Source organism: Bombina bombina, chromosome 1 (assembly GCF_027579735.1).
Source record: "Bombina bombina isolate aBomBom1 chromosome 1, aBomBom1.pri, whole genome shotgun sequence".
In the NCBI taxonomy this organism is placed as follows: Eukaryota; Metazoa; Chordata; class Amphibia; order Anura; family Bombinatoridae; genus Bombina; species Bombina bombina.
This window is the reverse complement of record NC_069499.1, coordinates 246,675,664-246,701,671: the sequence shown is the minus strand read 5'-3', so window position 1 is coordinate 246,701,671 and position 26,008 is coordinate 246,675,664. Positions and strand designations below refer to the sequence as shown.

Genomic DNA, 26,008 nt, shown 5'->3' with positions numbered 1-26,008 from the left:
AATAATGGTTGTTTTACAATAATGAACATTATTTAACAAGATATAAGTAATGCATCCCATCAATGTCCCTTTAAGAGTTATTTGGCTTAGATAAAATACTTATACCATGTATAGTTAGAAGTAGAATACTGTTTTATTGTAACTCAAAAGTTTGTGAGTGACAGTGCTCCAGTGTTTAACCTTTGCAAATGTATTAAATCCATAGATAAAATCCCATCCAGGAGACACAAGCATTAGAGCTCCCAAACAACAATTTAGCGAATGTATTTGTTCCTTTTTGTTCCTTTATTTAACCCAGTTTTTTTATTTCATGATTCAGATAGAGCATGCCATTTTAAATAACTTTCCAATTTATTTTTATTATCTAATTTCTCTTTGTATCCTGTGTTGAAAAGAATGCCTAGGTAGGCTCAGAAACTGCTTATTGGTGACTGCACATGTATGTCTCATGTCATTGACTTGCAGCTAGCTCCCAGTAGTGTATTACTACTACTTCAACAAAGGATACCAAGAAAATTAAGCAAATTAGATAAGGGAAATAAATTGTTTAAATGTGTATGCTGTGTCTAAATCATGAAGAAAAAATAAAATTGGTTTTCATGTCCCTTTAATAGTGGTCTGACCTCTAGAGTCTTTAGACAGAAGATAGATTGTTAGGCCGCCTTGTGTTTGTGAAAGAAGAAGATTATACTGTAGGGGTGAAGTCATGGGCCAGCTTGTCATTTGACTGCAAACATAACTTGTCTTGTGCAGGCCAAGACCATGGAAGAGAAACATCTATGGACTCATCACATCAAGAAGCTTATTTTAGAGAATCACCATGCGATCATCCCGCAGAAGGTAGCGGCAACTAGACAAACAGGGCACTTAAATGCGCGTTTGATTGTTCATTGTACCTTTTTTTTTTTTTACGTTTACTTTCATTAATTCAAACCTTCCACAAGTTGCTTTTATTTTAGTCTCAGTTGGAAATAGGCTGTATGGGATTTAGCGCAATTATTCTTTCCCTTAGTGTTTGTTGTAACGTATCTTACACAGATTATGCAGGATGTAAATTGGTTTATGTTCAGCAATAACATGAAGTTTTTTTGAAGCTTGAAATATAACATGAAGGTGATATAAATGTTTTTTTATTTCAGGCTAAGGAAGCTATTTTAGAGATGGATTCGATATGTAAGTCTACAATCTGTGTATCTTAAACCTTAAAGGGATAGTCTAGTCAAAATTAAACTTTCATGATTCAGATAGAGCATGCAATTTTAGGCAACTTTGTAATTTACTCCTATTATCAATTTTTCTTTGTTCTCTTGGTATCTTTATTTGAATGTAAGCTTAGGAGCCGGCCCATTTTTGGTTTGCCACCTTGGTAGCGCTTGCTGATTGGTGGCTACATTTAGAAAGTGCTACCCAGGTTCTGAACCAAAAATGGGCCGGGTTCTATCCTTACATTCTTGCTTTTTCAAATAAAGATAAAAAGAGAATGAAGAAAAATGAATAGGAGTAAATTATAAAGTTGCTTAAAATGGCAAGCTCTATCTGAATCATGAAAGTTTAATTTTGACTAGACTATTGCTTTAAGCTCACGTTAACTGTGTATATGTGTGTTTGTATTAATAATATTTGTGTGTATTGTGCTAGCTGTTTGTTCATGTATCACCTGTTGCTGTTTTTTGTTTGTGGTTATTGCACGTAAGATTTTAATATATATATATATATATTTTTGTTGTTGCTCAGATTCTGCACGATACCGGTACAGCCCAGAAAGGTTGAAAAAGACCATGTCTGCAATAGAACCCGGGGTCACAAATCGTTCAGGACGTAGACAATCAGGTACAAATGTTATAACCGATCTGTTCTTACTTACATGGCTGATTAGTTAGAATAAAGATGCAGTATCACTTTACTTCATAATCTGGAAGAGAATCACTTATTCATAATACAACCTCATTATTGTCAGTTGGAGGGACATCCCAGTTTAAAAATACAAAACCTGCTGTATTTAATAAGATGATTTTATATTTAAGCCAATGCCGTTGTTTTATTATCTGTAACTTTTGCAAAGGTGTTAAATATATAGAGTTGTGTTTCTGTTCCACTCCAGATGAGGATGCAGATAATGAACCAATGAGAAACAGGCTTTATTCTCATCTGGAGCAGAATGATAAATGAATAATAAAATGGCGTCATGAAAAAGAGCATTTAGTTTTACACTAGAATGGCCCTGTAAAAGGACATTTAATACATCTGGATTTTGTGTACAAATTGTGTTTTTGTCTCACGCTAGCTACGTGACCAAAAAGCAAACTCTGTAACTTGCACGTGCTGCAAATCAAATAGCTGGTTTTATAAATTTGTAAAAGCCTAGCTTGTAAATATTGCTTTATGGCTTCTCTAGGAAGTGTGGGGGAACCGAACAATTTGTACACATAAGAAAGAAGTGTTTAAAGTGATTGTTAAGTTGCGCCCCTTTAAGCGTTCCTGTAGGTTGACTATCCCTTAATTAGTAAAATCACTATTTTATTTTATTCTTTTAAATTTGATTGCAAAACAATTTATAATTGTCAGGTAAACATTTATTGTTCCCACGCCTCGCTTCGCCCCCATTATACTTCCTGCTCTATGCTCAGTGCGATGTGGAGAGCGGTCCCTCCTGCTCTCTACGTAAGCATCCGTTCCCGAGGCAGTAAGATGTGAGCATGTGCATATACCTCTACGTCACAATGTAAACAATGAATCACGCTATTCTTTACTCGTGTAGTAGAGAGCTAAGTTGTGTGTGGTTTTGCTGCGATCGTAATCCTCTTGACCAAACAAGCATTTTAATTTAATAGCTGTGAATGACGTCAGATGGGATTCCCTTGAGTGATCAACAAGCATGCGTCACACGGGAGCGCACTTTTACTTTTCAACTCTGTTAAGTAACTCGAGCATGTGCTGTAGATAGAGGGGGCGGTTTTGGTCTCCTAATCGCCACAATTTCATTTGGATGCCAACGTCATAAAAATTGACATGGAGCCAGGTGGATTACGGGTACTTGGATTGAAAGTTTTAAGTATTAATAACTTTATTTTTATTTAAAAAATAAAATGATGAATGAAACTAATGTTTATTTCAAAAGATGTAACAAATGTCGCTTTAAATATGGCGCAACTTGACAATCACTTTACTGTCCCTTTAACTCAGTATAATTTCTAAAGTAACTCATTCCGGTCATGCATGTTTGGATATACCTGATACTATCATGTGCATACTGAATTATTACAGTAATTATTACATACTTGCAATTATTGACGCTATAGCTAAATAAAAAAAAGTGCTTACACTATTTTATAATAATTAAGTAAATAGAAATAAAATAAGAAGTAATGTCTGTATGTGAATAAAGTGAATTAGATGATGTTGCATCTTTATAGGGTTTGGAACTTGGAGAAAATTGCAAAATGTATTAACAAGTACTTTTAACTTGTTTAAGTTTCCTCTCTTTTGGGCATAAACAAAGATCTATCCTGTTTTCCTATTTTTCCTATTCCTCCTTGTGTGCTACACTCAAGGAAGTGGATCTGCTTATGAATCGTTACTGCTTGGCCCATATGGGGCCATAGTTGCTTTGCAATACCGTATTGTTTTCATCAGATTGTATGCTTGTATTCATGCACCTAATAACACAAAATAGGGTGTTGTGATTTTTATTTAAAATAAATAACCAAGGGCGATCGGTAAATGTGTCAGATTTACATAATTCTTTAAAAAAAATAAGGAAACAAATTTGCTTCTCTGCCAGAAAACAACTATGTCCGGCCAAGCTTATTCCCAGAGACATAGTTGGTGTCTCCCCAGCTGGGCTGACCCACGGCTTCTATTACGTAATATGGAGTCAAAGCCATGCAATATCCTAACAGGTTGTCTATGTCCTGTCTCTAGATCCATCTCGCAATAGATACAATCCTGGGAATGGCGTGTATCCTGCAGATAAAGGCCGCAGAAAGTCTGGTGCGAGATATTGTATTGTATGGGATCAGGGTATCCTTAGCTGCTAGGTCTGGGTATAATTAGAAAAACTATCAGTTGTTTAATACAGTAACATTTTGTCCAGGTGTGAGCGAGACACGCAGACCCTAAAAATATCAGTAATGAATAAATAAAAGTAAAGAAGACTTTTTATTTGCATGAATAATTAAATACATAGGGGTCTGCAAAATACATTGGGAGTATTTTGATATTTTTATGCCCCACAAGAACTGTGTAAGCCATTGTAAAAAGCTAAACATAATTTCTCCAACATAGGTGTGTCCGGTCCACAGCGTCATCCTTACTTGTGGGATATTCTCTTCCCCAACAGGAAATGGCAAAGAGCCCAGCAAAGCTGGTCACATGATCCCTCCTAGGCTCCGCCTACCCCAGTCATTCTCTTTGCCGTTGTACAGGCAACATCTCCACGGAGATGGCTTAGAGTTTTTTAGTGTTTAACTGTAGTTTTTATTATTCAATCAAGAGTTTGTTATTTTAAAATAGTGCTGGTATGTACTATTTACTCTGAAACAGAAAAGAGATGAAGATTTCTGTTTGTATGAGGAAAATGATTTTAGCAACCGTTACTAAAATCCATGGCTGTTCCACACAGGACTGTTGAGAGGAATTAACTTCAGTTGGGGGAACAGTGAGCAGTCTTTTGCTGCTTGAGGTATGACACATTCTAACAAGACGATGTAATGCTGGAAGCTGTCATTTTCCCTATGGGATCCGGTAAGCCATTTTTATTCAGATAGTAAATAAGGGCTTCACAAGGGCTTATTAAGACTGTAGACATTTTCTGGGCTAAATCGATCATATTTACACATATTTAGCCTTGAGGAATCATTTAATCTGGGTATTTTTTGTAAAATAATATCGGCAGGCACTGTTTTAGACACCTTATTCTATAGGGGCTTTCCCTAATCATAGTCAGAGCCTCATTTTCGCGCCGGTATGGCGCACTTGTTTTTGAGAACAGCATGACATGCAGCTGCATGTGTGTGGAGCTCTGATACATAGAAAAGTCTTTCTGAAGGCATTATTTGGTATCGTATTCCCTTTTGGGCTTGGTTGGGTCTCAGCAAAGCAGATTCCAGGGACTGTAAAGGGGTTAAATATAAAAACGGCTCCGGTTCCGTTATTTTAAGGGTTAAAGCTTCCAAATTTGGTGTGCAATACTTTTAAGGCTTTAAGACACTGTGGTGAAATTTTGGTGAATTTTGGACAATTCCTTCATACTTTTTCGCAATTGCAGTAATAAAGTGTGTTCAGTTTAAAATTTAAAGTGACAGTAACGGTTTTATTTTAAAACGTTTTTTGTGCTTTGTTATCAAGTTTATGCCTGTTTAACATGTCTGAACTACCAGATAGATTGTGTTCTGACTGTGGGGAAGCCAAGGTTCCTTCTCATTTAAATAGATGTGATTTTTTGTAAAATAGAAGAGTTTCAGAATTATCTGCTCTGCAGTGTTCTCCTCCTTATCTGGTGTTCCATGCAGATAAGGTGGTTTTACGTACTAAACCTGGTTTTCTTCCAAAAGTTGTTTCTAACAAAAACATTAACCAGGAGATAGTCGTGCCTTCTCTGTGTCCGAAACCAGTTTCGAAGAAGGAACGTTTGTTGCACAATTTGGATGTTGTTCGCGCTCTAAAATTCTATTTAGATGCTACAAAGGATTTTAGACAAACATCTTCCTTGTTTGTTGTGTATTCTGGTAAAAGGAGAGGTCAAAAAGCAACTTCTACCTCTCTCTCTTTTTGGATTCAAAGCATCATCAGATTGGCTTACGAGACTGCCGGACGGCAGCCTCCTGAAAGAATCACAGCTCATTCCACTAGGGCTGTGGCTTCCACATGGGCCTTCAAGAACGAGGCTTCTGTTGATCAGATATGTAGGGCAGCGACTTGGTCTTCACTGCACTCTTTTACCAAATTTTACAAGTTTGATATTTTTGCTTCTTCTGAGGCTATTTTTGGGAGAAAGGTTTTGCAAGCCGTGGTGCCTTCCATTTAGGTGACCTGATTTGCTCCCTCCCTTCATCCGTGTCCTAAAGCTTTGGTATTGGTTCCCACAAGTAAGGATGACGCCGTGGACCGGACACACCAATGTTGGAGAAAACAGAATTTATGTTTACCTGATAAATTACTTTCTCCAACGGTGTGTCCGGTCCACGGCCCGCCCTGGTTTTTTAATCAGGTCTGATATTTTATTTTCTTTAACTACAGTCACCACGGTATCATATGGTTTCTCCTATGCAAATATTCCTCCTTAACGTCGGTCGAATGACTGGGGTAGGCGGAGCCTAGGAGGGATCATGTGACCAGCTTTGCTGGGCTCTTTGCCATTTCCTGTTGGGGAAGAGAATATCCCACAAGTAAGGATGACGCCGTGGACCGGACACACCGTTGGAGAAAGTAATTTATCAGGTAAACATAAATTCTGTTTTTAAGTTTATTTTGAAATAGAGTTAAACCCATTCAGCTTGAGATGTGCTAAACTTTTACTTAGAAAGAGGAAGAGCCTGGAACAATCAAATGGTACACCTGTTGCATTAGTAATACTCCATATAAAACTGTATGATAGGGTAGTAATACTCCATATAAAACTGTATGATAGGGTAGTAATACTCCATATAAAACTGTATGATAGGGTAGTAATACTCCATATAAAACTGTATGATAGGGTAGTAATACTCCATATAAAACTGTATGATAGGGTTTCATATGAGGCAGTATGTCCTGTGTGTGAGTACTTTTTCCTGCCATAGTGCTCCCTTTTAATGGGTCGTGAGATTGGCACTTTAATTTTTTTATGCTTAAATGTTTTAATTTCCTTTTTTCAGAGCCTTCCAAGCACATTCTAAAGCAATTGGGAGAGAAAGGTAAGATTACTTTTTTTTGTTTGTTTTTTTAGTTTGCTAAATATGAGAAATACCAAAATTGTCAGCTCCCTGGCATCCTAGAAACTCTAAAATCAATTTAAAGGGACATTAACCCCTTAATGACCACAGCACTTTTCCGTTTTCTGTCCGTTTGGGACCAAGGCTATTTTTACATTTTTGCGGTGTTTGTGTTTAGCTGTAATTTTCTTCTTACTCATTTACTGTACCCACACATATTATATACCGTTTTTCTCGCCATTAAATGGACTTTCTAAAGATACCATTATTTTCATCATATCTTATAATTTACTATAAAAAAAATGATAAAATATGAGGAAAAATTGAAAAAAACACACTTTTTCTAACTTTGAGCCCCAAAATCTGTTACATATCTACAACCACCAAAAAACACCCATGCTAAATAGTTTCTAAATTTTGTCCTGAGTTTAGAAATACCCAATGTTTACATGTTCTTTGCTTTTTTTGCAAGTTATAGGGCCATAAATACAAGTAGCACTTTGCTATTTCCATTTTTTTCCAAAATTAGCGCTAGTTACATTAGAACACTAATATCTTTCAGGAATCCCTGAATATCCCTTGACATGTATATATTTTATTTTAGTAGACATCCCAAAGTATTGATCTAGGCCCATTTCTCCAACATAGGTGTGTCCGGTCCACGGCGTCATCCTTACTTGTGGGATATTCTCTTCCCCAACAGGAAATGGCAAAGAGCCCAGCAAAGCTGGTCACATGATCCCTCCTAGGCTCCGCCTACCCCAGTCATTCTCTTTGCCGTTGTACAGGCAAGAGTTTGTTATTTTGAAATAGTGCTGGTATGTACTATTTACTCAGAAACAGAAAAGAGATGAAGATTTCTGTTTGTATGAGGAAAATGATTTTAGCAACCGTAACTAAAATCCATGGCTGTTCCACACAGGACTGTTGAGAGCAATTAACTTCAGTTGGGGGAACAGTGTGCAGTCTCTTGCTGCTTGAGGTATGACACATTCTAACAAGACGATGTAATGCTGGAAGCTGTCATTTTCCCTATGGGATCCGGTAAGCCATGTTTATTACGATCATAAATAAGGGCTTCACAAGGGCTTATTAAGACTGTAGACTGTTTCTGGGCTAAATCGATTCATTATTAACACATATTTAGCCTTGAGGAATCATTTTATCTGGGTATTTTGATATAATAATATCGGCAGGCACTGTATTAGACACCTTATTCCTTAGGGGCTTTCCCAAAGCTTAAGCAGAGCCTCATTTTCGCGCCGGTGTGGCGCACTTGTTTTTGAGAGGCATGGCATGCAGTCGCATGTGAGAGGAGCTCTGATACTTAGAAAAGACTTTCTGAAGGCGTCATTTGGTATCGTATTCCCCTTTGGGCTTGGTTGGGTCTCAGCAAAGCAGATACCAGGGACTGTAAAGGGGTTAAAGCTTAAAACGGCTCCGGTTCCGTTATTTTAAGGGTTAAAGCTTCCAAATTTGGTGTGCAATACTTTTAAGGCTTTAAGACACTGTGGTGAAAATTTGGTGAATTTTGAACAATTCCTTCATGTTTTTTCGCAATTGCAGTAATAAAGTGTGTTCAGTTTAAAATTTAAAGTGACAGTAACGGTTTTATTTTAAAACGTTTTTGTACTTTGTTATCAAGTTTATGCCTGTTTAACATGTCTGAACTACCAGATAGACTGTGTTCTGAATGTGGGGAAGCCAGGATTCCTATTCATTTAAATAAATGTGATTTATGTGATAATGACAATGATGCCCAAGATGATTCCTCAAGTGAGGGGAGTAAGCATGGTACTGCATCATTCCCTCCCTCGTCTACACGAGTCTTGCCCACTCAGGAGGCCCCTAGTACATCTAGCGCGCCAATACTCCTTACTATGCAACAATTAACGGCTGTAATGGATAATTCTGTCAAAAACATTTTAGCCAAAATGAACCCTTGTCAGCGTAAGCGTGGCTGCTCTGTTTTAGATACTGAAGAGCATGACGACGCTGATATTAATATCTCTGAAGGGCCCCTAACCCAGTCTGATGGGGCCAGGGAGGTTTTGTCTGAGGGAGAAATTACTGATTCAGGGAACATTTCTCAACAGGCTGAACCTGATGTGATTGCATTTAAATTTAAGTTGGAACATCTCCGCATTCTGCTTAAGGAGGTATTATCCACTCTGGATGATTGTGAAAAGTTGGTCATCCCAGAGAAACTATGTAAAATGGACAAGTTCCTAGAGGTGCCGGGGCTCCCAGAAGCTTTTCCTATACCCAAGCGGGTGGCGGACATTGTTAATAAAGAATGGGAAAGGCCCGGTATTCCTTTCGTCCCTCCCCCCATATTTAAAAAATTGTTTCCTATGGTCGACCCCAGAAAGGACTTATGGCAGACAGTCCCCAAGGTCGAGGGAGCGGTTTCCACTTTAAACAAACGCACCACTATACCCATAGAGGATAGTTGTGCTTTCAAAGATCCTATGGATAAAAAATTAGAAGGTTTGCTTAAAAAGATGTTTGTTCAGCAGGGTTACCTTCTACAACCAATTTCATGCATTGTCCCTGTCGCTACAGCCGCATGTTTCTGGTTCGATGAGCTGATAAAGACGCTCGATAGTGATTCTCCTCCTTATGAGGAGATTATGGACAGAATCAATGCTCTCAAATTGGCTAATTCTTTCACCCTAGACGCCACTTTGCAATTGGCTAGGTTAGCGGCGAAGAATTCTGGGTTTGCTATTGTGGCGCGCAGAGCGCTTTGGTTGAAATCTTGGTCGGCTGATGCGTCTTCCAAGAACAAGCTACTAAACATTCCTTTCAAGGGGAAAACGCTGTTTGGCCCTGACTTGAAAGAGATTATCTCTGATATCACTGGGGGTAAGGGCCACGCCCTTCCTCAGGATCGGCCTTTCAAGGCAAAAAATAGACCTAATTTTCGTCCCTTTCGTAAAAACGGACCAGCCCAAAGTGCTACGTCCTCTAAGCAAGAGGGTAATACTTCTCAAGCCAAGCCAGCTTGGAGACCAATGCAAGGCTGGAACAAGGGAAAGCAGGCCAAGAAACCTGCCACTGCTACCAAGACAGCATGAAATGTTGGCCCCCGATCCGGGACTGGATCTGGTGGGGGGCAGACTCTCTCTCTTCGCTCAGGCTTGGGCAAGAGATGTTCTGGATCCTTGGGCGCTAGAAATAGTCTCCCAAGGTTATCTTCTGGAATTCAAGGGACTTCCCCCAAGGGGGAGGTTCCACAGGTCTCAGTTGTCTTCAGACCACATAAAAAGACAGGCGTTCTTACATTGTGTAGAAGACCGGTTAAAAATGGGAGTGATTCATCCTGTTCCATTAAGAGAACAAGGGATGGGGTTCTACTCCAATCTGTTCATAGTTCCCAAAAAAGAGGGAACGTTCAGACCAATCTTAGATCTCAAGATCTTAAACAAGTTTCTCAAGGTTCCATCGTTCAAGATGGAAACCATTCGAACTATTCTTCCTTCCATCCAGGAAGGTCAATTCATGACCACGGTGGATTTAAAGGATGCGTATCTACATATTCCTATCCACAAGGAACATCATCGGTTCCTAAGGTTCGCATTCCTGGACAAACATTACCAGTTCGTGGCGCTTCCTTTCGGATTAGCCACTGCTCCAAGGATTTTCACAAAGGTACTAGGGTCCCTTCTAGCTGTGCTACGACCAAGGGGCATTGTGGTAGTACCTTACTTGGACGACATTCTGATTCAAGCGTCGTCCCTTCCTCAAGCAAAGGCTCACACGGACATCGTCCTGGCCTTTCTCAGATCTCACGGTTGGAAAGTGAACGTGGAAAAGAGTTCTCTATCCCCGTCAACAAGGGTTCCCTTCTTGGGAACAATTATAGACTCCTTAGAAATGAGGATTTTTCTGACAGAGGTCAGAAAAACAAAACTTCTAGACTCTTGTCGGATACTTCATTCCGTTCCTCTTCCTTCCATAGCTCAGTGCATGGAAGTGATCGGGTTGATGGTAGCGGCAATGGACATAGTTCCTTTTGCGCGCATTCATCTAAGACCATTACAACTGTGCATGCTCAGTCAGTGGAATGGGGACTATACAGACTTGTCTCCGAAGATACAAGTAAATCAGAGGACCAGAGACTCACTCCGTTGGTGGCTGTCCCTGGACAACCTGTCACAAGGGATGACATTCCGCAGACCAGAGTGGGTCATTGTCACGACCGACGCCAGTCTGATGGGCTGGGGCGCGGTCTGGGGATCCCTGAAAGCTCAGGGTCTTTGGTCTCGGGAAGAATCTCTTCTACCGATAAATATTCTGGAACTGAGAGCGATATTCAATGCTCTCAAGGCTTGGCCTCAGCTAGCGAGGACCAAGTTCATACGGTTTCAATCAGACAACATGACAACTGTTGCGTACATCAACCATCAGGGGGGAACAAGGAGTTCCCTAGCGATGGAAGAAGTGACCAAAATTATTCTATGGGCGGAGTCTCACTCCTGCCACCTGTCTGCTATCCACATCCCAGGAGTGGAAAATTGGGAAGCGGATTTTCTGAGTCGTCAGACATTGCATCCGGGGGAGTGGGAACTCCATCCGGAAATCTTTGCCCAAGTCACTCACCTGTGGGGCATTCCAGACATGGATCTGATGGCCTCTCGTCAGAACTTCAAAGTTCCTTGCTACGGGGCCAGATCCAGGGATCCCAAGGCGGCTCTAGTGGATGCACTAGTAGCACCTTGGACCTTCAAACTAGCTTATGTGTTCCCGCCATTTCCTCTCATCCCCAGGCTGGTAGCCAGGATCAATCAGGAGAGGGCGTCGGTGATCTTGATAGCTCCTGCGTGGCCACGCAGGACTTGGTATGCAGATCTGGTGAATATGTCATCGGCTCCACCTTGGAAGCTACCTTTGAGACGAGACCTTCTTGTTCAGGGTCCGTTCGAACATCCGAATCTGGTTTCACTCCAGCTGACTGCTTGGAGATTGAACGCTTGATTTTATCGAAGCGAGGATTCTCAGATTCTGTTATCGATACTCTTGTTCAGGCCAGAAAGCCTGTAACTAGAAAGATTTACCACAAAATTTGGAAAAAATATATCTGTTGGTGTGAATCTAAAGGATTCCCTTGGGACAAGGTTAAGATTCCTAGGATTCTATCCTTCCTTCAAGAAGGATTGGAAAAAGGATTATCTGCAAGTTCCCTGAAGGGACAGATTTCTGCCTTGTCGGTGTTACTTCACAAAAAGCTGGCAGCTGTGCCAGATGTTCAAGCCTTTGTTCAGGCTCTGGTTAGAATCAAGCCTGTTTACAAACCTTTGACTCCTCCTTGGAGTCTCAATTTAGTTCTTTCAGTTCTTCAGGGGGTTCCGTTTGAACCCTTACATTCCGTTGATATTAAGTTATTATCTTGGAAAGTTTTGTTTTTAGTTGCAATTTCTTCTGCTAGAAGAGTTTCAGAATTATCTGCTCTGCAGTGTTCTCCTCCTTATCTGGTGTTCCATGCAGATAAGGTGGTTTTACGTACTAAACCTGGTTTTCTTCCAAAGGTTGTTTCTAACAAAAACATTAACCAGGAGATTATCGTACCTTCTCTGTGTCCGAAACCAGTTTCAAAGAAGGAACGTTTGTTGCACAATTTGGATGTTGTTCGCGCTCTAAAATTCTATTTAGATGCTACAAAGGATTTTAGACAAACATCTTCCTTGTTTGTTGTTTATTCAGGTAAAAGGAGAGGTCAAAAAGCAACTTCTACCTCTCTCTCTTTTTGGATTAAAAGCATCATCAGATTGGCTTACGAGACTGCCGGACGGCAGCCTCCCGAAAGAATCACAGCTCATTCCACTAGGGCTGTGGCTTCCACATGGGCCTTCAAGAACGAGGCTTCTGTTGATCAGATATGTAGGGCAGCGACTTGGTCTTCACTGCACACTTTTACCAGATTTTACAAGTTTGATACTTTTGCTTCTTCTGAGGCTATTTTTGGGAGAAAGGTTTTGCAAGCCGTGGTGCCTTCCATTTAGGTGACCTGATTTGCTCCCTCCCTTCATCCGTGTCCTAAAGCTTTGGTATTGGTTCCCACAAGTAAGGATGACGCCGTGGACCGGACACACCTATGTTGGAGAAAACAGAATTTATGTTTACCTGATAAATTACTTTCTCCAACGGTGTGTCCGGTCCACGGCCCGCCCTGGTTTTTTAATCAGGTCTGATAATTTATTTTCTTTAACTACAGTCACCACGGTACCATATGGTTTCTCCTATGTAAATATTCCTCCTTAACGTCGGTCGAATGACTGGGGTAGGCGGAGCCTAGGAGGGATCATGTGACCAGCTTTGCTGGGCTCTTTGCCATTTCCTGTTGGGGAAGAGAATATCCCACAAGTAAGGATGACGCCGTGGACCGGACACACCGTTGGAGAAAGTAATTTATCAGGTAAACATAAATTCTGTTTTTGGTATATTTCATACCACCATTTCACCGCCAAATGCGATCAAATACAAAAAATCATTCACTTTTTCACAAACTTTCGGTTTCTCACTGAAATTATTTACAAACAACTTGTGCAATTATGGCATAAATGGTTGTAAATTCTTCTCTGGGATCCCCTTTGTTCAGAAATAGCAGACATATATGGCTTTGGCGTTGCTTTTTGGTAATTAGAAGGCCGCTAAATGCCACTGCGCACCACAAGTGTATTATGCCCAGCAGTTAAGGGGTTAATTAGGGAGCTTTTAGGGAGCTTGTAGGGTTAATTTTAGCTTTAGTGTAGTGTAGTAGACAACCCCAAGTATTGATATAGGCACATTTTGGTATATTTCATGCCACCATTTCACCGCCAAATGCGATCAAATTAAAAAAAACGTAAAATTTTTCACAATTTTAGGTTTCTCACTGAAATCATTTACAAACAGCTTGTGCAATTATGGCACAAATGGTTGTAAATGCTTGTCTGGGATCCCCTTTGTTCAGAAATAGCAGACATATATGACTTTGGCGTTGCTTTCTGGTAATTAGAAGGCCGCTAAATCCTGCTGCGCCTCACACGTGTATTATGGCTAGCAGTGAAGGGGTTAATTAGGGAGTTTGTAGGGAGCTTGCAGGGTTAATTTTAGCTTTAGTGTAGAGATCAGCCTCCCATCTGACACATCCCACCCCCTGATCCCTCCCAAACAGCTCCCTTCCCTCCCCCACCCCACAATTGTCCCCGCCATCTTAAGTACTGGCAGAAAGTCTGCCAGTACTAAAATAAAAGGGTTTTAAAAAAATAAATACATTTTTTTTTTTAGCATATTTACATATGCTACTGTGTAGGATGCCCCCAACCTCCCTGATCCCCCCCCCAAAACCGCTCTCTAACCCTCCCCTCTGCCTTATTGGGGGCCATCTTGGGTACTGGCAGCTGTCTGCCAGTACCCAGTTTGCAATAAAAAGTGCTTTTTTTTGTTTTTTTCTGTAGTGTAGCTTTGTAGCTTCCCCCCCCCCCCCCCCACACAGACAAACCCCCACCACCTTGCTGATGGTTTTTTTTTTTTTACATTATTTATATATTTTTTTCCATTTTTTATTTCAGCATTTTCTGTAGTGTAGCGGTTCGCGCCCGCCCCCACCCTCCCGTGCACGCGCGCGCGCGCCCGTGCGCGCCCCCAGCCGCCCACGATCCCGCCCCCCTTCACACAACCAGGGCCATCGATGGCCGCCACCCGCCTCCCGGTCCGGCTCCCACCCACTAACGCAGTAAGCCACCGATCTCCGGTGCAGAGAGGGCCACAGAGTGGCTCTCTCTGCACCGGATGGCTTACAAAGGTTATTGCAGGATGCCTCCATATCGAGGCATCACTGCAATAACCGGAAAGCATCTGGAAGCGAGCAGGATCGCTTCCAGCTGCTTTCCACACTGAGGACGTGCAGGGTACGTTCTCAGGCGTTAACTGCCTTTTTTCTGAGGACGTACCCTGCACGTCCTCAGTCGTTAAGGGGTTAAACCCAATTTTTTTTCTTTCATGATTCAGATAGAACAAGTAATTTTAAACAACTTTCGAATGTACTTCTATTATCTAATTTGCTTCATTCTCTTGATATCCATTGTTTAAAAACATATCTAGATAGGCTCACATAGCTGCTGATTGGTGGCTGCACATAGATGCCTTGTGTGATTGGCTCACCTTTGAGCATTGCTATTTATTCAACAAAGGATATCTAAAGAATGAAGCAAATTAGATTATAGAAGTTAATTGGAATGTTGTTTAAAATTACACACTCTATCTGAATCCTGAAATATTTTTTTGGGGTTTAATGTCCCTTTAAAGGGATATGGAAGTAGAAATGAAATGTTCATGATCTCAAAGGGTGTGCAATTTTAATAAGCTTTCCAGTTTACTTTTATTATCAAATTTACATCTATACAGATATATAACATTATTACACTGCGGCCTTAGTGCATTTTTCAGAGTCTAACTCATTATGTTTTCATGGAAAGGTAAATTTGGAAAGTTTTTTTTTATTTTATGCTCTATTTGAGTAATGAAAGTTTAATTTAAAAAACTATTATTATATTGTTTACAGATAATTATGTACGTAGTTTCACATTTAACTATGGTGTTGCATTGGTAGTGTTAGCTGCTATGTATAATAGTAACATCTTAATATAATGTATATATTTTTTATCTTTTTTTCCCCCATGTTTCTCTTTATGACTTGAAGTTGGATTAAAGGTAAGACCTTCAGTTTCCTATAGTATTTTTAATTAGGCTTACGCATAAAAGGAAGCCATTAAGGCTACAATAATAGTTTAGCAAGTATCTAGTTTAACAATTTACCAATGCAATGTTATATAGTGCATTGCTGTGGCAAGTCAAAATTTATGGAAAACGTTTGGAATTTTATTAGTTGTACATCACCCATGAAAGTTTGCAGTTGTTCTAAAACCCAGCATATACAACATTAAGCTTGTATAGATGATAAAGGCATTCTGCAGAATAAATAGTTAGAGGTGCTCTGTGTGCAAACTGTCTGCTCTTTGAGATTGTTATCCCTCCGTGTTCACAGCAAAGCAACACATCATTCAGGAGTAGTTCTCATGTTTGCTGTTCTTACAGTTTACAGAGCAAAATAGAATCCAGCACTACAATCCAACAGGAAAAACCCACCTGAAGCTACTACCAAGCTCCCAAGGCATAAAATGAAAAAATAGTACAGAGGGTCTCCAAATATGCCAAAAATTCCTTTATTACAAAATAAGGTCTATAATAGGGTCTTATGACCCTATTATGGACATTATTTTGTAATAAAGGAATTTGTGGCATTTTTGGAGACCCTCTGTACTATTTTTTCATTTTCTAACAGTTTACAGACACATCTGGCAGAAAAAAATCTAGTAACATATGGAAGTTACTTTTAGTTATCTAAATTATTTCAAATAGTAGATCTGTTTGTTTATTTTCAGTGTTTGATTATAGCAGATTTTCTTTTTCTTTACACTCATGACAGTAGCTGTTAGAAAGCCACTATATATATGAAAGGCTTAAACAGTTCAGCCTCAGTTTGGCTATTCTGCTGCTGCCTCTAAAGCGAACCATTTAGCTAAAAAAAAAAAAAAAAAACCTTGCAAGAAAATTGCTGCATTAATGTAAAAGCATTGGAGTGGAAGTGAGACATTAATCATTTTGCAATACTTCCATATCTGTTCATTAGACCTGTACATAAATTCAGAATTTGGCATTCATTACACAAATAAATGCCGAGTATTACCGCAGACAGGGGCATTTGGCTATTTTTGGCTCTGGATATATAGGTGTCAAAGTGCATCACACAAATATCTGTATTTTGTACAGGTAATTCTGTGCTGCCCTTGAACTTTGTATGTATGCACATACCTGGTGTTCATGCTGTGTTCAGTGCTACACCTACATATTTGACTACTTTTTTGCCTAGACCTATATTTATATATTTTTGTAACACAGAATTATGTTTTAATAATATGTAGATAGTTTTGTTCCTCCTCTGATCTATAGTAACTATTCTTAATAACGCAGAATATATATCTTTGTACTTTTCAAGCGATGGTGTTATAAGGGATCTGGCTTATCAGGGGTCCTTTATTAAGATTATGTTGTCACCATAATGGAAAGTGGTAATACTTGTGATTGCAGGAAACATTGAAATGCTTTGACATTAATCCTTTCACATTAACCAGTCATTCTTGGCCATTCACTGAACTACATTGTGCTCCACATACACATTTGCATGAATATGTTCATTATCATCTGCAGCTAATCTGCCTCACTACTTGATAGGTATATGTGTTTATTGTGTTCTATATAGATGAGATTTTGTTACTCTTCTATTAGTTGATGCCTTATTCGTCCAGTATACAGCTGACTGCATGTTGCATGTGCCTCTTCTCGCAAGCTGTTTTTACTGGCAGAATACCAGTATGTGCAGTGTTGTGTTAACAAAACTTTATTAAACATACAAGTTGTAGATCAAAATAAATGTCCATCAAGCAACATTTATTTGATGGTACAAATGTTAAAATCTATTTAAAGATATTGCAAATATGGAGTCATTTTTAATGTGATTTGTTTTCCCCTTCAATTAGATTTACTCAAATGAATAAATATTATATATCATTACAATAGATATGTAACAGTTTCTTGTATGGCACATTGCAGATCTTTTGAGATGGGTTCATTTTATATCATGACTCATCTGCATTTCCCCGTAAAAAAAGCTTTTTATAATCTAGTTTTATAAATATTTGGTCTCCACATGATTAGAATAGTTTCCGTTTCACATCAATTTTTTTTTATGCAGCTTTAATATTTGCTGTAGCTATGCAATGTAAACAGAAGCATAAGGGAGATGGCTGGTATTTACATAACATCTGACCTTTATCAGATATGTGACACAAGCATATTATTGCTCTGGTTAAAGGGACAGTCTACACCAGAATTATTATTGTTTAAAAAGATAGATAATCCCTTTATTACCCATTCCACACTTTTGCATAGTCAGCACTTTTTACCTCTGTGTTTACCTTGTATTTAAGTCACTGCAGACTGCCACCTAATTTCAGTTCTTTTGCCAGACTTGCATTTTAGCCAATCAGTACTGACTCCTAGGTAACTCCTCAGGAGAGAGCACAATGTTATCTATATGGCACATATGAACTAACACGGTTTAGCTGTAAAAAACTGTCACAATGCACTCCGATAAGAGGCGGCCTTCAAGGACTTAGAAATTAGCAAATGAGCCTACCTAGGTTTAGCTTTCAACAAAGATTACCAAGAGAACAAAAGCAATTTGATAATTAAAGTATATTGGAAAGTTGTTTAAAATTGCATGGCCTATCTGAATCGTAAAAGTTTAATTTGGACGAGACCTTTTTTTTAATGAAGCTCCATTTGAATGTAGACTTAAAAGGGCTAGATTTATTAAAGCCCTACGGCTGCAAGTTCTCATAAGAACTTGCTTGCCATATTTATCAAGCAGCGGTCACCAGACTGCCGCTTCCCTAACCTATTTGCCACCTCTAAGGTGGCGAAATTCAATCTCCTCGGTCTAGTCAGACCGAGGAGATTGACAGCTCCTGCCCGCGCTTGATTGGCTGTGCGCGGGCAGGGGGCAGGATTGCACGCAAGCGCAAAATTGCGCTCGTGTGCAATAGCGAATACCTGCGGGTAATTTTGCCCCGCCACAGGCGAGCTGAGGCGTACAGGGGCGCGTACACGTGCCCCTGTACGCCTTAGCTTTAAATAATCTATCTGTTTGGCTCAGTGGGAGTTTCTGCTCTGGACCAGCAGTGCTGTACAAGTCCCAAGTGGGGGTTAAACACATACAGGTGCAGGGTCACTAGTCTTAAATTGACATGCTCTAACAAATAAGCATGTATTTTTTTTTATACAATGCCATTTTAATGTGTGCTTATTGTTCTTTTAAGGGAATTATCAGTAATAGACACAGCAACTGGATATTACAAAATCAGATGCCGAAAGATCACATCAAAGCTGGGTCATGGACCTGTTAATTTCTATTTCAGAAGGCCCCAAGCCTGAACTAGATGGTTTCTATGGTTACTTTAAGGCCGAAGGCCTGCAGCGTATATTTTTCTCATGGTAACCATTACTATTCATTCACTCAGCCACACATTTTAATTTAGTGTATATATAAAGTATCTTATAAGTTGCTTTATTGTGATCACTTGTAATCTTTAATGGTCAGTAATAGGGAACAAATAATTCCTATAAATAACCTCACTGGTGAATTTCTGGCCTGTATTGTACAAAGATACATGTATTATACAGTACTGCTTCTCTCCCTTTCTTTACTACTGTGGCAAAAATGTGCTGCATTGGGGTTGTATCGATAACTTAAAGGGACATGAAACCCAAAAAATGTATTTCATGATTCAGATAGAGAATACAATTTCAAACAACTTTCCAATTTACTTCTATTATTTAATTTGCTTCTTTCTCTTGTTATCCTTTGCTGAAATGTTTATCTAGGCAAGTTCATGTGCAGCAGAGAACCTAGGTCTTAGCTGTTGATTGGTGGCTGCATATATAAACTGATTGTCATTGGCTCACCCATGTGTTCAGTTAGAAACCTGTAGTGCATTGCTGCTCCTTCAACAAATACCAAGAGAATAAAACAGATTAGATAATAGAAGTAAATTAGAAAGTTGTTTAAAATTGTATTCTCTATCTGAATCATGAAAGAAAAAATTTGGGCTTCATGTCCCTTTAAGGCATCAATGACAGCAGAAGCTAGGTAGTTCCTTTTTTAAAACATTACATAGCACCCCCATGTTCTTCAAAGGATTCCTTGTTTGTCCAGCATGCAGGCAGTGATGGAGTACTTCTGGAATTTGGGGACACACTCCAGCCCAGTATCAACGACCTGGCAACCAGCCCTGAGCAGCCTCAGGCTGATGAGAAGAAGGAGCAAATGGCTAATACAGAGCTGAGTACAAACTCGGGGGCAGAGCTCAGTGCCTCTGAGGATGAGGAGGATGAGGAGATACATTTGGGAGATGACCAGGTAGCTGATTTTGCAAGCTCCCTGTTGGCTGTCATTCACTGCTGGCACTATAGGGCAAAGGCATTACTTTTTACTTGGGGAACTTCTACGGTGAGGGTCTGTCTTTCTTGTTCTTGTGTTAATTTGCTCATCTAATCCAAGAGGCCTAACAAGTCCATCGTCAGCTGCCATTGACTTTTGATCTAACTTTCAGTGACTTTGCATGGCTTAATTCTTAACAAGGCTTTTATTCATTGTCTTGGCTAATCTAAGCTATTTGCATGATTCTTACATTTGTTTCTTCTGTATGGACAACTAAATGCATGAAATGTTTTAACAGTTGTCGCACCTATTGAATTAAAATTTCTGATTATTCTTACCCAACGTTTAGTATTTATTTCTCTTGTTAAGTGTGTTCAGTCCACGGGTCATCCATTACTTATGGGATATATTCTCCTTCCCAACAGGAAGTTGCAAGAGGATCACCCAAGCAGAGCTGCTATATAGCTCCTCCCCTCACATGTCATATCCAGTCATTCTCTTGCAACCCTCAACAAAGAAGGAGGTCGCGGGAGGAGTTGGAGTTTTTACTTAATTATTCTTCAATCAAAAGTTTGTTATTTTAAATGGCACCGGAGTGTGCTGTTTTTCTATCTCAGGCAGTATTTGGAAGAAGAAACTGCCTGCGTTTTCTATGATCTTAGCAGGCGTAACTAAGATCCACTGGCTGTTCTCGACATTCTGAGGAGTGGGGTAACTTCAGAACATGGGAATAGCATGCGGGGTCCCCCGCAAATGAGGTATGTGCAGTACAATATTTTCTGGGAATGGAATTGACTAAGAAAATACTGCTGTTACCCGTATGATGTAAGTACAGCCTTAAATGCAGTAGTAGTGACTGGTATCAGGCTGATAAATGTATGCACAGTAGAGTTATTTTCTAGGGACTAGAATTTGACTGAGAAAATACTGCTAATACTGAAATAATGCTTAAGCCTTATCTGCAGTGGTAGCGACTGGTTGCAGGCTTAGTGATAACTTTGCATGACATTTAAAGAAGTTTATTTTCAAAACGTTTACTGGCATGTTATTCGTTTTGTGAGGTACTTTGGTGATAAATCCTTTGGGCATGAATTTTTTTCCACATGGCTAACGTATTTTTCTGCATAGAAACCGTTATATCAGGTCTCCCACTGTTGTAAATGAGCGGGAGGGGCCTCTTTTTAGAGCCTTGTTGCGCAGTTAAAATTCTAGCTCAGTCTTCCTGCTTCTTCCTCCTTGATCCAGGACGTCTCTAGAGAGCTCAGGGGTCTTCAAAATTCGTTTTTGAGGGAGGTAATCAGTCACAGCAGACCTGTGACAGTGTGTCAGACTGTGATAAAAACGTTTAATATTAATTTGATATCCGTTTTTTTTGGGTACTGAGGGGTTAATCATCCTGTTGCTAATGGGTGCAATCCTCTGCTAATTAATACATTTAAAGAATTGTAGACTATAACTGAATTAGTTCTTTGTTACTCAACTGTGTTTTTTAAAAGCGCTGCAGCGGTTTTTATATTGCTTGCAAACTTATTGAAAGTATTTTCCAAGCTTGCTAGCTTCATTGCTAGTCTGTTTAAACATGTCTGATACAGAGGAATCTGCTTGTTCATTATGTTTAAAAGCCGTTGTGGAGCCCAATAGAAATATGTGTACCAATTGTATTGATGTTACTTTGAAAAATCAATCTGTACCGATTAAAAAATTATCACCAGACAACGAGGGGGCAGTTATGCCGTCTAACTCTCCTCACGTGTCAGTACCTTCGTCTCCTGCTCGGGAGGTGCGTGAGATTGAGGCGCCAAGTACATCAAGGCCCTTACAAATCACTTTACATGATATGGCTAATGTTATGAAAGAAGTATTATACAATATGCCCGAGTTACGAGGCAAGCGCGACAGTTCTGGGTTAAGGACAGAGCGCGCAGATGACACGAGAGCCATGTCTGATACTGCGTCACAATTGCAGAATATGAGGACGGAGAGCTTCATTCTGTGGATGACGGTTCTGATTCGGGGAGACCGGATTCAGAAATTTCAAATTTTAAATTTAAGCTTGAGAACCTCCGCGTGTTGCTAGGGGAGGTGTTAGCGGCTCTGAATGATTGTGACACGGTGGCAATCCCAGAGAAATTATGTAAGCTGGATAAATACTACGCGGTGCCGGTGTGTACTGACGTTTTTCCTATACCAAAGAGGCTTACAGAGATTATTAGTAAGGAGTGGGATAGACCCGGTGTGCCTTTTTCCCCTCCTCCGATATTTAGAAAAATGTTCCCTATAGACGCCACCACACGAGACTTATGGCAGACGGTCCCTAAGGTGGAGGGAGCAGTTTCTACTTTAGCTAAGCGTACCACTATCCCGGTGGAGGATAGCTGTGCTTTCTCAGATCCAATGGATAAAAAATTAGAGCGTTATCTTAAGAAAATGTTTTTTCAACAAGGTTTTATATTGCAGCCTCTTGCATGCATTGCGCCTGTCACTGCTGCAGCGGCATTCTGGTTTGAGTCTCTGGAAGAGGCGATTCGCACAGCACCATTGGATGAATCTCTGAGCAAGATTAGAACCCTTAAGCTGGCTAATGCGTTTGTTTCGGATGCCGTAGTGCATTTAACCAAACTTACGGCTAAAAATTCCGGATTCGCCATACAGGCGCGCAGAGCGCTTTGGCTTAAATCCTGGTCAGCAGATGTAACTTCTAAGTCTAAATTACTAAACATTCCTTTCAAAGGGCAGACCTTATTCGGGCCCGGCTTGAAGGAAATTATTGCTGACATTACTGGAGGTAAGGGCCACACCCTTCCTCAGGACAGGGCCAAATCGAAGGCCAAACAGTCTAATTTTTGTGCCTTTCGTAATTTCAAGGCAGGAGCAGCATCAACTTCCTCCGCTCCAAAACAGGAAGGAACTACTGCTCGTTACAGACAGGGTTGGAAAGGCAACCAGTCATGGAACAAGGGCAAGCAGGCCAGAAAACCTACTTCCGCCCCTAAGACAGCATGAAGTCAGGGCCCCCTTTCCGGAGACGGATCTAGTGGGGGGCAGACTCTCTCTCTTCGCCTAGGCTTGGGCAAGAGATGTACAGGATCCCTGGACGTTGGAGATTATATCTCAGGGATACCTTCTGGATTTCAAAACTTCTCCTCCACAAGGGAGGTTTCATCTGTCAAGGTTATCAACAAACCTAGTAAAGAAAGAGGCATTTCTACAATGTGTACAAGACCTCTTAGTGATGGGAGTGATCCACCCAGTTCCGCGGACGGAACAGGGGCAAGGGTTTTATTCAAATCTGTTTGTGGTTCCCAAGAAAGAGGGAACCTTCAGACCAATCTTAGATTTAAAAATCTTAAACAAATTCCTAAGGGTTCCATCGTTCAAGATGGAAACCATTCGGACCATCCTACCCATGATCCAAGAAGGTCAATACATGACCACAGTGGATTTAAAGGATGCCTACCTTCACATACCGATTCACAAAGATCATTATCGGTACCTAAGGTTTGCCTTTCTAGACAGGCATTACCAGTTTGTAGCGCTTCCCTTCGGGTTGGCTACGGCCCTGAGAATTTTTACAAAGGTTCTGGGCTCTCTTCTGGCAGTACTAAGACCACGAGGCATAGCGGTGGCTCCGTACCTAGACGACATTCTGATACAAGCGTCAAGTTTTCAAAATGCAAAGTCTCATACAGAGTATAGTTCTAGCATTTCTGAGGTCGCATGGGTGGAAAGTGAACGTGGAAAAGAGTTCTCTGTTACCACTCACAAGGGTTCCTTTTCTAGGGACTCTTATAGATTCTGTAGAGATGAAGATTTACCTGACGGAGTCCAGGTTATCAAAGCTTCTCAATGCTTGCCGTGTCCTTCATTCCATTCCAAGCCCATCAGTAGCTCAGTGCATGGAAGTAATCGGCTTAATGGTCGCGGCAATGGACATAGTGCCATTTGCGCGCCTACATCTCAGACCGCTGCAACTATGCATGCTAAGTCAATGGAACGGGGATTACTCAGATCTGTCCCCTTTGCTAAATCTGGACCAGGAGACCAGAGATTCTCTTCTCTGATGGTTGTTACAGGTTCATCTGTCCAAAGGAATTACTTTTCGAAGACCAGATTGGACGATTGTAACAGATGCCAGCCTACTAGGCTGGGGAGCAGTCTGAAACTCCCTGAAGGCTCAGGGATCGTGGACTCAGGAGGAGAAACTCCTCCCAATAAACATTCTAGAATTAAGAGCAATATTCAATGCTCTTCTAGCTTGGCCTCAGTTGGCAACACTGCGGTTCATCAGATTTCAGTCGGACAACATCACGACTGTGGCTTACATCAATCATCAAGGGGGAACCAGGAGTTCCCTAGCGATGTTGGAAGTCTCGAAGATAATTCGCTGGGCAGAGTCTCACTCTTGCCACCTGTCAGCGATCTACATCCCAGGCGTGGAGAACTGGGAGGCGGATTTTTTAAGTCGCCAGACTTTTCATCCGGGGGAGTGGGAACTTCACTCGGAGGTATTTGCCCAACTGATTCATCGTTGGGGCAAACCGGATCTGGATCTCATGGCATCTCGCCAGAACGCCAAGCTTCCTTGTTACGGATCCAGGTCCAGGGACCCTGGAGCGGTGCTGGTAGATGCACTAGCAGCCCCTTGGGTTTTCATCATAGCTTATGTATTTCCACTTTTTCCGTTGCTACCTCGATTGCCAGGATCAAACAGGAGAGAGCATCGGTGATTCTGATAGCGCCTGCGTGGCCACGCAGGACCTGGTATGCAGACCTAGTGGACATGTCGTCCTGTCCACCATGGTCTCTACCCCTGAGGCAGGACCTTCTAATTCAGGGTCCTTTCAACCATGCAAACCTAATTTCTCTGAGGCTGACTGCTTGGAAATTGAACTCTTGATTCTATCAAAGCGTGGGTTTTCGGATTCTGTTATTGATACATTAATACAGGCTCGGAAACCTGTTACCAGAAAAATTTACCACAAGATATGGCGTAAATATTTATATTGGTGTGAATCCAAGAGTTACTCATGGAGTAAGGTTAGGATTCCTAGGATATTGTCTTTTCTACAAGAGGGTTTAGAAAAGGGCTTATCCGCTAGTTCACTAAATGGACAGATTTCTGCTCTGTCTATTCTTTTACACAAGCGTCTGGCAGAGAATCCAGACGTCCAGGCTTTTTGTCAGGCTTTGGCTAGGATTAAAGGGACACTGAACCCAAATTTTTTCTTTTGTAATTCAGAAAGAGCATGCAATTTTAAGCAACTTTCTAATTAACTCCTATTATCAATTTTTCTTCGTTCTCTTGCTATCATTATTTGAAAAAGAAGGCATCTAAGCTTTTTTATGGTTTCAGTACTATGGACAGCACTTTTTTATTGGTGGATGAATTTATCCACCAATCGGCAAGGACAACCCAGGTTGTTCACCAAAAATAGGCCGGCATCTAAACTTACATTCTTGCATTTCAAATAAAGATACCAAGAGAATTAAGAAAATTTGATAATAGGAGTAAATTAGAAAGTTGCTTAAAATTTCATGCTCAATCTGAATCACAAAATAAATTTTTTGGGTACAGTGTCCCTTTAAGCCTGTATTTAAAGCTGTTGCTCCTCCGTGGAGCTTAAACTTGGTTCTTAAAGTTCTTCAGGGTGTTCCGTTTGAACCCCTTCATTCCATTGATATTAAGCTTTTATCTTGGAAAGTTCTGTTTTCGATGGCTATTTCCTCAGCTCGAAGAGTCTCTGAGTTATCTGCCTTACATTGTGATTCTCCTTATCTGATCTTTCATTCAGACAAGGTAGTTCTGCGTACTAAACCTGGGTTTTTACCTAAGGTTGTTTCTAACAAGAATATCAGTCAAGAGATTGTTATTCCATCCTTATGTCCTAATCCTTCTTCAAAGAAAGAACGTCTTTTGCATAATCTAGACGTGGTCCGTGCTCCTGAAGTTCTACTTACAGGCAACTAAAGATTTTCGACAAACTTCTTCTCTGTTTGTCGTTTACTCTGGACAGAGGAGAGGTCAAAAGGCTTCGGCTACCTCTCTCTCTTT

General features: G+C 40.4%; 1 protein-coding gene across 1 annotated transcript in view; it reads left to right on the top strand.

Annotated features, from left to right (window-relative positions):
• The window catches only part of LOC128645138 (pleckstrin homology domain-containing family G member 3-like), a 290,986-nt gene that overhangs the window by 235,267 nt on the left and 29,711 nt on the right, over window positions 1-26,008 (top strand). The window contains 6 exon segments of the mRNA XM_053697909.1: window positions 754-840; window positions 1,140-1,173; window positions 1,735-1,830; window positions 6,855-6,893; window positions 15,598-15,608; window positions 19,732-19,935. Of these exon segments, the coding sequence (XP_053553884.1) occupies window positions 754-840; window positions 1,140-1,173; window positions 1,735-1,830; window positions 6,855-6,893; window positions 15,598-15,608; window positions 19,732-19,935 (471 nt within the window).